Here is a 12,591-nt window from a genome sequence, read left to right as displayed (position 1 = left end):
GTAATGGATGCCATGAAGTTAGGTCACTGCAGTAAATTCTGTAATTTAGGGCACGTACTTATTGTAGCATCTGGGATGGGGCAGAAGGTGGTGTGATCTGACCTAACAGCTTAAAACTTTCAGCTCTTGCAGCTGCCCTTGCCTCTTTCCTTTGCTGATGTCTGGCTGCTCCTTTTTCCTCCTTATGTTGGCTGTCTGACAGTTTTCCAAACTCAGTTTCAGAACATTTAAAATAGGAAAAATTCAGTTGCTGTGTAGAAGTGTTGGTTTGGGGAGACTGGGATAGGAGGTAAGAACTGTTTTTGAAGGCTGTTCCCAAATATGTAAATGTTGGAACAAAAAGTGTGTGACATGCTGCAAAAGAACTGTTGGGATGGTTTCATTTTGCCTTGAGCTCAGATGCAATTAGCTTTACATCAAAGACCGCTCAATAGGGAAAGTTTTGTGCAGAGCAATTAAAATGTTACTCAGGCCTATTGTCAGTTTTCCTCCGCCCTGTGTAAATAGAGCACTTACGGGTCAATTATGAATATCTTATTTAGGTGTTCCCTTGCCCTCTTCAGAAAATTGCACAAACATATTTTGTGCTGCTTCTTATTGTTGCTCTTATTTCCTGCTCACTTTCCTTCCTCACTTTGTTGTTAAGTAGCTTCTTGAGGATGATGAAGAGATGCTTTGATGTTTGGAAAGCTTAATGGGAATAAAGCTTTTCTTTCAACTTTCGCTTCTTATTATACAGTCCTTTGCTTTTGTCAAACAAGTGTTTGTAAATTTAGCATTGACGTAACTGTAAGGAGTCTGGACTCTGATTAGCTAGTGGGGCTATGTGCTCTCAGCCTAAATCTCTACCACTTTTCAGGATCTCAATGGAAAAAAGTTAAGCTTTTTGATTTTTTCCCCTCATTTGCTGTAGTCATACAGCATTCGTACTTTTTCCTTTGAGTTGAGGAATTTTTCATTAATATCTTAGTGTCCTCAGCTGGCAGTTCATTCACTAGGTAATGGAGTTAGACACAATGGAATTTACTGTCAAATACTTGGTTTTTATCTATGGTAGAAGTCAAAGTAGCACAATGTAGAGACCAACAGCTTTGTTCATTCTTACTGGTAAAGATAAGTAAGTTGGGCTTGCTGAAATTGTCTGGAGACATCACCTTGTGTGCTGTCTGTATTCCCTGAATTGTTTGACTACCCTTCAGTTGCTTCACTTAATGTGAATAAAGTGGTTGGTTCTTATGTCTGTCTTACCATAATCCTTTATCACAGGTCCTAGTGCCACCAATCTTATAATAGGCTCCATCGCTGGTGCCATCCTGGTAGCAGCTATTGTCCTTGGGGGGACAGGATGGGGCTTTAAGTAAGCAATGCCGCATGTCTTCTCTTCAGTGGCTATGGCATTTCTATTTCTTGCTTACATCACTAAATTTTGAGTTCCTGCTACAAGATTTGTAAGTTAAATCCTGTCGTGTTCCCCTCCTAAACCGTAACAAACCGCTTTAAACGGAAAGAAGTGCGAACACACTGAACAAGAGGAGGAAACTGATTTGAAACTAGCAGATGTTACCAGGGTGCAAAGTTGAAGAAAATAAAAGAATTAATTTAACTTTCATCAGTTCACCCTAACACTTCAGGAGCAAGGTCTTTTTTTCACCTCCAGTTAGTAGCTTTGTTGTCAGAAGTTGGCTACAGTGCCTGTCACCATTGGTGTTTTCAGAAGGACGCACTGATTTTTCTCTGAACGCTTGTTCTGAGGGAGGAATGCTCCCTGCGCGTCCCCTTGATGTTGGCAGGACCTGTGTGCATCAGCTCGGGGAGTCAGTGCTCCTCATCTGCTTTAGTAAGAGAAGATTAAATACAAAATGTATCAAAACATCCATCTTTAAGCATGGGTGTATGATCTTCATAAGCCTCTTTAATTCCTGCTGATAAATTTGCCTTGAGCTGCTGTTTTCTTTTTTCTTACAGCTTCTTCTCAGTTAAATAAATTCAGTCCACTTGTACAATAAATACCCCTAGGCCAGCCTCCAGTATTTACAAGTTACTACAGGGCAGCTCTAGACAATATATATATATATTCCTTCTTTTAGTTTTAATTAGCTTTTAAAAAGGTTTTAATACAGTCTTTATATTTTGCATTGCATCTCATCTGGCTGAGATTTGTATTTTTCATATTTATAAACAGTGAAATAGTTTAGTATTTATGCATTTTTAATTTGCTATGCTCTTTCATCAAATGTATGTCCAAAGGCAGAAATTCAAATGAGGTGTGTATTTTAGAGTATGCAGCGACAGACATGGATTCGCATGTGATGTTAACACAAGAAGGAATTGGGATTCTTTTCATTTGATGGATTGAAAGGTTTCTTCCATGTAAAGGCAAAGGCCTAGTCTGGGAATAATGCTTTTTTACAGACTCTGTAATATTTGGACATATTCTATAGCATTAACTAGTACAAGTGCATTTACAGTTTTTCTACCATATCCTACTACAGGCAAATTACAGGAGAGAGTCGTCTTTTAACCCAAATAAAGCACATGAGCGATAAATTAAAATTTCAGTTATTTGCAGAACTGAGGGGCGTTTTTTCCCCCTGCACTTCACTGCAATTAGCTTTTTAAATAAATACAGCCAAATTTTCTGCAAGGTTTGCATTAACATTTCTGTCAAAATACTGAGAACAACAATGCATACATATTTAAAGCAATAATGTTAGGAACACCGATATTGCAAGTTCCCATGGGAATTAAGCAAGCTAGATTTTGATGGGGGGGAAAAAAAAAAAAAGGTCACATTGTACTTCTGGATCAGTTTTCTGCTGTCAGACACATCTGTTACTTCGCAGTTCGTATACTTTCCAGATACAGAGTCCTCATCCCCGAATAACACGTTTGTACTGCAGAAGGGAATTTGTTGAGAACTCAGTACAAGTAGTTAAAAATATAAAAACTCCAGGCAGTTTCTTCCCTGAATCTTTGTAAGCTGCCTTGTGCCCTAACAAACTTTGCTTTTTGGCATCAGTGTTGCAGCACCTGCTAGCAGCTGTGTGAGCAGCCTGGCTGCCGGCTGGGGCCACCTGTGCTTGAGAACTTGCACGAGCACCGCAGGTCTGTAGAAGGATCCTTCCCTGTCTGAAACAATACGGTTTTTAATTGATTATTTCGTCTTTGTGCTCCACATCTCTCAGACTACCCTCACAAGTGTTCAGCTTTGCATCCTGGTGTCATTTGTTTGCTCAAATGCAGAAGCTTGTTTATCCCTGTAGAAAATCTGTATTGGAAACATCTCTGGAAGCTCTTTCTCTCAAAAGAGCAAGATACGAATGTTTATTCTGTAGCAGAACCTCAAGTACACTGGCCTGGCCTAGCTCACAGCTTGAAGTGCATGATTCTTCTGGGGGTCAGAAAAAGCTTTCAGCTTGTACACAGGGCTAGCACACATAGACCCTGATACTTTGCTTCAGAGATATCTGGAGGGACAGGTGAGGGTAATTAAAGAGGATTTTAACTTTTCCTTTTTAAGCAAGTGATATGTTTAGTCTCTGCAAGTATGAGAGAAGGTAGCTAATGCTTTACAAACTGGGAGATGTGATTTCTGTTTCACAGGTTATCAGATGTTCATATGAACATACGGTACTGTGGTGTCAAGTCCATATCAAACGTAAGCTGCAACTAAGCAAACTTTGTTCATGAACTGAGGGGGTGGGGGGTGGAGGGGAAGTGTAAAAGGCGGCTTGATGCAAGTTTGTAGAGAAACAGTAAAAAAAAAAAAAGAATTCCAGTTTCAGGAGTAAATCCTAGTTACTTTTTCTAATGAAATGTGTGGCTAGAATAGGAAAGAAAAAAGTTAAATGACAATTTTAGGGGGCATGGAGCCTCATTACGCATTTCAGGTAGCTTGGAGTTAACGGCTGCGGGTGGAAACCTTGTTAAGAAATAGATTTTACTTCACTTGAGCCTTGCATTGGACTTTTAAAGCTGTTGGTGTTTAGGCTGCAATAAGGGAGTCCCACATATTTCTGCTGAACTCTGCTGGGTAATGTACAGAAGTACGGCATTCATAAGCGTGAAGTTCATTTTGACGTAGCAAGTCTGGGCAAGATTTCAATATACAGTGTTTAATATAGGACTGATATAGGAAGAACGTTCTTACCACTAGAGTAGTTCTTCTGTGCATTGGCTGCAGTCACAGTCCCAGTGGCCCACACCTGCTTTGCTTCCTAGCATATATTCACTTACTTTTGCAAAGCTACAAGCAAATTAAATGCTTTTGGTGCTGATTTTAACAGCACTAAAGCGATTTTTGGTAATAAAGCAATACTGCTAAAAGGCAGTGCTAGAAAAAGTGACGGGGAAATGCACATGAAGAGCTACTTCTCATTATATCGAATGCAAAAGGGGCTGGCAGAGAAGGGTTGAATGCAGGCACAGTTCTATTTCCAGCAGTGGTTTCTTAACTGAAGAGCTGCAGGGTTTTCTGTCCCTTTAATGGAAGATTAATGGACAGACCAAAGACTTACCCAGTATAACAGATGCCAAGTTTTTAACTGGTCTGTGCAGATGCATTTAGACCCCAAAAGTTTCTGGCAGTGGGATGCTGATGGCGACTGTGGGGAAGGAGGTTTCGGTCCCTGACCAGCATTTCCATAAAGCATGCGTCATGGACCTACATACCGTCACAACTACACAAGCTGCAGCAGTAGAATCAAATGTGAGCCGTTTTCTCACTTTTTTCCCAAACTACTAGAACAAATGGCAGGGTAACATCTTATTTTAAGCTTGCTAATTTTAGTCCCTCATTTTGTTAATTTGAATCAGTTTTGTGGCAAAAGATCATTTATTTAAGCTCTTCTTCAGCATTTGAACCATGCTTTAGGAATGCCTATGAAAACATTGGCTGTTTGAAGTGGTTAAAATATTGTTTTCTGATAAATCTTTAAATACTTTGGTAAAGCTTGGTATTTTTGTGATCACAGACAAAGGCACAGATTTGCAAGTAACGTACTGCGTAACCACATTCCTAATTAGTTGCAAAAAAATTGCAGAGGATCGCAGCAAGGTATTTCTTGCATACATTCAGCCTTTTTTGAACTCAGTTTTTCTTCTCTGAAATATTTTTTGTTTGTAAAGATGACCATGTTAGAGACACATTTTTTGGTTGGATTACAGACAGAAAGGCTGACCCTCATTATTTAAAGAGGCATTAGAACATTAACTTCTTTTTTTGCACTTACATGTTCTAAGATCTTCCATATAAAACAACAAGGAACTAGGGAACAGCATAATTCTGCTATGTGTCTGTCCATCAAGGACTCTTCTTGCCCCCTGCTTCGTCATTTTCCTGAAGCATGCTGAAAAGAACCTTGTACTAGTATGATACATCCTTATAAAGAGGTGCAAATATCCAGGACCTGATACTCAGCTGGTTTCCTTTCTCTTTATTGTAATTTTCTTGAGGAAAAGAGAAACTTGTTCTATTTGCCAACTTAATTAAGACTACTGTCTTCATTTGTGTATTAAAATGGTTGGTAATTTGGAATGAAGCTGTTCAAGCTGGTTGGGGAATCAGAACAGAATTTCAGTTCCTGCAGGGTAACACCGACTGCCTACCTCAATAAAGTGCTACAACTGCAGCAGAGCTGCGGCAGGCTCTTGTGTGTGCTACGTTCCCTTCTTGACACTGTACCTGATGCTCCCTATTTCAGTCTCTCAGGTTAAAGGTTATTTTCAGTTCTTCACATATTTCTTTCTCATGCAACACTGTTCGCAGAATATCCCAAGTGAAGAAAGGCAGTGGTTTGGTTAGTATCTTATTCCTTGAAGTGCATATTTCTGCTGGATAAGACTAGGAAATGAGTAACTATATGGTTTGGACAGATCACAGACCACACAGCGGGGGTGCAGCGGATCTGCCTGTTGCCCCATGGCATGGGTGCTGCCTGAGCTGTCACCTAACTGAGTGGTCCTTACAGGCAGAGAGCAGGTTAGAAAAGATTTGATAGGATAAAAGTCAAAATGAGTTTTATTACAAGAGTCGTACTGGGAAGCTATCATAGCCTCTGTCCTCTGTATCTTGTTCTAAGACTTTTAAAGTCCATTTCTTTAATTAAAATAAGCTCGGGTAACAGCATAGTTCAGTGTATATTCTAATAATTTGTCCTCTTCAAGCAAACAGGAATACACTACTTTTCTGAGAGGAGGACAAATTACATCCTGCATTACATCATGCATTGATGATTTAAGGGGACTGACTAATTACTCACTCATTGATAGTATTTGAATTCAAGTAGGCTAGACAGTATTAAGAGGGGGAAGAGAAGCAGACATGTCCTTTCCCCATTGAAACTGGCAGGACAAGTAGACACAAAGCAGGCTTTAACTCACATTTAACCAAGTTGTATTAGATTCATACTTCCCACCCTGCAGTTCTGCAAGTTGGCCTGAAAAAATAATTTGCTCATCTCAAATTTTCCTATAGTACAGAATGAGATATTGAAGTAATGTCAGCTTAATTCAAAAGGAGCATTAGGACAGTACTCCTGGAGGGGAAATGATTGAAAGATGAATACCGTGATCTTTCAGAAACCGGCAATTCTTAAGCATTCACCTTGTAAAAATGTAGGTGCTTGTACACAAGGGGAAAATAATAATAAAAAAAAAAAGCAGCAAAGTATAGCTAAGAATTACCAGTCTCTGGAGGTCTTCTCAAAAAGAAGTTGCTTTTGCGTACATCCATTAGTTTCTTAAACCACCAGGCAAACCTTGTATATAGTGTATTTATAAATATTGTAGCAGTTAGCAGGGCAGCAGAAAATAGAAAATCCTGGGGCTGGTATGTAGTTTCAGGGAATTTATGAATTCCTGTTCTGTATTTTTTGCATGTTGGTTTGGTGGCGGTAGTGGTGCATATGCCCAACGTTAAAACTAAATGCATGAGCCCCTTGCTTGATGCCCCACATAAAGCCAGATACTGGGGAGGTTGCACCCAACTTTTGTTGTGGCTTCCTAATGTCTTGCTGTTGGACATAGGAGATCAGTATCGCAGGAGACTGGATATCACTGACCAGCTTGCTATCACTGTTAACACCAAATTCTAATCAGGCAATTTACAAAACCGTCCAGTCTCCTTCGAATGCAACGTCTTTGCTGTATTTTGCACCTTACTAAAGATTCACAGCAGTTACGGTCAATAGTTGGTAAGAGCTCACAGAGGCACTCGCTCTTCCGTCACGCTGAAATACGTAAACAAAATTCCAGTATTCTGGTACAGCCAGAGACGAGCACTTGCTCTGCAAACTCAGGTCTCCCTGTGCTTATGTATCTCCAGCACTGGCACTCCTGACTCATTCCTTGTAGGTGTACACATGCTTTCTTGGCCTAGCGGATGCACGCGGTACTGTGGGCTGAAAGTTTTCTACAAATTTAGAGCACTACTTGAAGTACTAGGGAAATAATTGAATTCTGTATGCCAGCATGATCTTTAAACTGCATAATGAAACCAGTGCTTGATACTATGCTACAGAAAGCGTGCCACCAAATTCCTGAAATTGTTACCCCTTGGAAAAGCTACTTGTTCAACTGTCTGTGAGCCTTTTACTTTACTATGACCTCAGCAGTGGCTTTGTTCCTGTTATATCTAACTAATGTATTGCATTTTTCTCTTTTCGCCTCCTTTTGATGCAACCTGGAAGAAATGTCAAAAAACGAAGGTTCGATCCAAGTCAACAAGGCCCTATCTGAAGAAATACGATTCAAAAAGCTGCTTTTGCACTACTGGATTTTGGGTATGATGTCTTTGCTGTCGCTGCACAGGAACTAAATCAGTAAGGAAGAACATGAGAAACAGTAACTGTAAACACATTGTTGGGATGTTAGGATTTGAGGTGGTAGAAGACTGTCCTTTTTGGAGATAAGTTCAAAATACTTCCTCTCTTCACCTTTCTCTTGTTAACATTAACTGGCAAGTGGTACAAGCAAACTGTCGCAAAATCAGGTGGGTTTTTTTTCCTCAAGCAAAGGAGGAGACACACACAGACCAAGTGCAATAAGAGAACTGCTCCAAAATAATGAAATACAAGATTTTTTTCCCCAGCCTGCTGGCACTCTAACTTCACTTGAGTTCGCATGACTTCCTTTTTCTTACCAAACTCCAGTGGCATGAGGAGCTAATTTTGAAAGGGTAACCTGCATGGCTCACATACAACCAACCAAGCTAGCAAGCTGACCCCAAGCAGAATCCGCAGCCCAAAAAATACAAACCACTGGGAGGCCGATACCAGGCTCTGATAGCTTTTTGCAGCCACGCAGTGCGTTCTGCTGCTGGACTTCAGAGTTCCCTGCTCTGTGAGCTCGCTGTCCACCTTGTTTTGGTCTCCTGGGCCAGGAGTCTGTCAGGTACGGAAGCTATCGAGTGATGGGTGTAATTCTTCCAAGAAGGAACAAGTGTAAATATGGAAATAAGATTTTGATGTATCATTTTCACAGATTATATATAAATATATATATATATATGAGAGAAAAGGATTTCCATATAAAAAGGTTCTATTCTTTATGTAAATCTATTTTTGATGTTGGGTTTGGTTTTGGGTTCTTTTTGCTCCCCTTTTTTTCTGTAGCATGTTGTACAGCGGATGTTCTGGGCTTGCTCAAAAAAGGCAGATAATAGCATGCAGATGCAGGGAGTCCTGACACCAAACAGATGTGATCTGAAGTTTGTATGCTTGAAACCAAAAACAATTAAAATGTATAAATGCATATCTATGTATTGACTATAAGTCTGGATTACTGTTTTTTTGGCTGTTACAGGTTTTCTGTAATACAGTGTAAGACAAGTGACACCCTTTCAAACTAATCACAGAAGTGCCAAGCTTTTTTTTTTTTTAACAATAGCTGCTTTTTTTTTCCTGTCTCAATCCCGCAAAATAAAAACTTACATAAGCCTTAAAATACTCACAAAATGTTAAAAGCTTCTTCTCTTGCCTTCTGCTCACCCACCCAAACCAGCTTGCAAAGGTGACTGAGGTTTCTAACTCACTCCCTCTGTCTCTTCAATGCATCTCACTTTCCAAAGTCTAATGCAAAAGCAGAGCTTTGACCCGCAGCTAACGATAGGTAGTTACTGTCACAAAGCGTGCAAAATCCCATGTCATTTCAGGGGGTTGTGTGTTGCAATTACTTCTAGGTACACCTTGTGCACAAACAGATTTTTGCAGGGAAGGGCTGGGCTGCAGTGCGGTGCCCCTGGTAACCGGGCTGGCCCGGGTGTATCTGGCTGGAGAAAGGCAGGGAGGTGTCTCACGCAGGGCCCTCAGAAGTACAGAGCTGTGCAGCCAGGCTCATCCTGCTCGTCTTGATTTAAAACCCAGGTAACGCAGTTTGTGTCAGCAAAGTGACCTGAAAATTTCATTGTTGCATCTGACAATCAGAATTAAAAACTTGTGTAGTTTGGGGTTTAATTTAAAGGTTGGATACTAGTAACAGCAGAAGTCCAGTTACACTATTTACTCCGTCTTTGTTCAGTGGAAATCCGTTTCCTGAGTTAGCTTTAAGAGCCAAAATACTAAGAAAATGCTGCAGATTTCCTGTGACTTACAAAATCTCATTTCAATTATATTTCTTACTATGATAATGTTCAATCAAATGGTCTCACAAGAGAACTGCAATATATTGTCTTGGTTGACAGTTACTATTAAATGTTTTTAAACAGCTTTAACGTAATCACATTGACACTACCTTATGAGTTAAAGGTGCTGCACACAGGTAGTCAACATTGATACACATTGTAGATCTTATTCTGAAAAATTTCTGCCTGGCCTCAAGCAGAATGAACTTAATGACAATACTTTTACGGCAAACCAAAAATACTTGCAGCTGTATTACTGTCCTCTAAAAGTACTTTGCTTGGGAACATAATCCCCAGCTTTGTTAGGGTTCTGCTCCCTAAGCAGGTGTAACCCACAACAGAAATACTAGCAGATTCTAAAAATGAAAATAAGTCGAATCAACTGGATATACATAAACTACCTGTGTAATAAACCTGTGAGAAGCATTTCACAAACAACATTGTTAGTGTGTGATGTGATGTTTTAAATCAGACCACAGTGGTCCCCAGTTACTATGTACATATGTTCAGTGCTGGAGTAACTTTTTTATTTACACCAGCAGTTTCATAGGTATTATGATTTCTTGACTGAATTTATGCTCCACTCATCTGCCATTGCGTGTGCGTGGAAGAACACATTCGCTTTCTGTCCTGTGTGCACACAACGCAAGTGACGACACAGCTCCGAGTAGGTATGGGCTGAAGTGCTTTCTGTGGTGGTAGACAAAAAAGCGGTTTTGGTAGGCATTGATTTTCTACATCCCACCTTTGCCGTGCCTTGGGAAGTACGTATCCACCTAGCATTGATTTGTTCATCACAAAGCATCAAAAGACGACCCAGTGGGCACTGCCTGCATTTCATCCACTGCACATTTGCTCCATTGTTTACCTATTCACCTGGACAACAAACTGTGGTCACTGTATAAGCTTGTTCCGGTTTGCTGCATGATCTCACCCATTTGATCTGATCCTGCTAGGCGAAGTCTGCTAGGCATTAACAGCTGTGTAAGTGCATGTGAAAAGAAATAGATTACTTAAGGCTGGAGTTTAACTAATTTTTCTTTACTATGCAAAGATGGGTATTGCACAAATAAATTCAAGACAAATGTCTAAGGAAATGCCCTAGAATACTTGAAGTTATGTTTTAAGCCTAATCAGTCATGTTTTATATTCATTACTGCTTCCACTGTTAATCTTCCTTTTAAAAGTTATTTGTAATTAATTATTTTTTTAAGTGCACAACTTGATGTTATAAATCAGTTTTTGTTTGAAGTTAATACTCATTCATATCTTGTTGGCTGCTAATGAATGGAAATTCAATAGTCCTTGTTCTGCATCTTAGCAAAATGAGTATTAAAAACATCATGAACATGGAATGGAGTAGTTTTTAATTTTGAATCATTTTTTCCTTATTTACTCTCTCCATTTTATTTTATTTCTGTGCTCAAGATATCACCACCTTTACAGTAGTGGAAACTGACCGGAGGTTTCTTTTGTTGAAGATTCCCAGCTGGCAGGGGGGTCCTGCCCAGGAGCGGACACTGCCCACAGGCTGCCCGAGGTGCAGCCCCCAGGCGCAGGGCTGGCCAGGCGGGCAGCGGGGGGGCTCCACTGTGCTGAGTTAGGCCTGTGTGCCTTAGTGGAGGGAAGCCTGCTGCAGTTCAAAAATTGAATTACGGAATTACAAAAAGTCTAAACTTATGTCATTATTTTAAAAAACATTTTGAAGGCCTCAACCACCAAATAATAGGGCCATCACTTTAATGGACTACTGAATGAAACACAGTTTGCCTTTTGGGTTTTTTTTGCCAGACTAACTCTAGTGAAGCCAGCCTGGGAAACTAAGTGCATACATGACACAAGTTACCGAGTAACTATGGGTATTTTTTTCGCTTTCTGCAGCTCCAGACAGGGAAACAGAATACACTCTTGTCTTAGCATCTCCCAAGGTTATGTATGAAAGCATGTTTCTCGTGTAGAACTGTCAAATGAGGGAACGCTGTCATTAACAGATCCACTTCTGTTTCCTGTTGTTTGACTACAGGAGGATTTATCTGTAAACTCAATATGGACATGCAACATTTTGGCTATAATTGTAGTAGACAGCCATTCCTAAAATAGGAGTTAAGCCTTTTGCAGTATATGAATACAAAAGCAATATATAGATAGATGCATAGCTGCTTTTGATTTTACAAGAAAATATCTTAAAATTGTTATGAAAACTTTCACAATTACAGCACGAAATACCAAAGAGTAATCTTGCTGGGGCATTTACCATTAAGAACAAACAACACAACACAACAGCAAGTCATGTTGTACAAGCCCAAAAAACCCTCTTTTGTTCTAAATGCACTACAGATTCCTACCCACAAGAGCTGAAAAACTAATTTAATGTGAATCATCCGTCAGAAGTACAGCAGAGACTGTTCAAGTGCCCTCAGAAAGCTTGAAGAAAAAAACATTAAATAAGTAATTAGGAATTTTAGTAGCAGTGAGGCTCAGACCAATACTATTAAAAGCAAAAGGTCACAAAACCATTTTAAAGCTGCACATGCTATAACTCAGCTCAGAGATTTGTTGTTCAGAACTCAGCAAGCGCAGCAGCACATATTCACATTTTTGTAGGTTTGATGGATAAGTTATTTAGCAGAAGCACGTAACGTGAGAGGACTGGGGCCTCTAGGTGAGCACAAGGACTCCACATCAGACTAGCACAGACGTCCACTTCACATGTCTTATTTTTGAGCAACCACAAACTGCTGAAGGTAGCATGACTAAGGATGCCCTAACTTGTAGAAACCCAGTAACTGAGTGTCAGTCTACTTGTTGCTACTAACATTTCCTTTTAAAAGAGCTTGGTTTTGTTTAAAGTCATGGGACACCCCTATCTTTACCACCAATGGTGTAACAGGCAGTGCTTTAGTGTGGCATTTTCTGAGCTTCCCCGCCAAAGCTAGTAACTCAGAGCACGAAGGAGCTAACAACGGTTTTAC

At 40.0% G+C, this 12,591-nt stretch overlaps 1 protein-coding gene across 10 annotated transcripts in view; it reads left to right on the top strand.

The window, feature by feature from the left end:
• The window catches only part of ADAM23 (ADAM metallopeptidase domain 23), a 75,903-nt gene extending 64,929 nt beyond the window's left edge, over positions 1-10,974 (top strand). For 5 of the 10 annotated variants that reach the window (XM_056349603.1, XM_056349607.1, XM_056349612.1 and 2 more), the window contains exons 25-26: positions 1,267-1,357; positions 7,689-10,974. In XM_056349603.1, coding sequence (XP_056205578.1) covers positions 1,267-1,357; positions 7,689-7,737 — 140 coding nt within the window. In that variant the 3' untranslated portion in view covers positions 7,738-10,974. Of the gene's footprint in view, positions 1-1,266; positions 1,362-3,603; positions 3,659-7,688 lie in introns of those variants that run through there. The other 5 variants (XM_056349604.1, XM_056349605.1, XM_056349609.1 and 2 more) reach the window with 4 other exon arrangements.
• Positions 10,975-12,591: the final 1,617 nt, after the last annotated feature.

Source organism: Falco biarmicus, chromosome 8 (genome assembly GCF_023638135.1).
Source record: "Falco biarmicus isolate bFalBia1 chromosome 8, bFalBia1.pri, whole genome shotgun sequence".
NCBI lineage: Eukaryota > Metazoa > Chordata > Aves > Falconiformes > Falconidae > Falco > Falco biarmicus.
The sequence above is the reverse complement of the archived record's forward strand: the minus strand, read 5'-3'. Positions and strand labels throughout refer to the sequence as shown.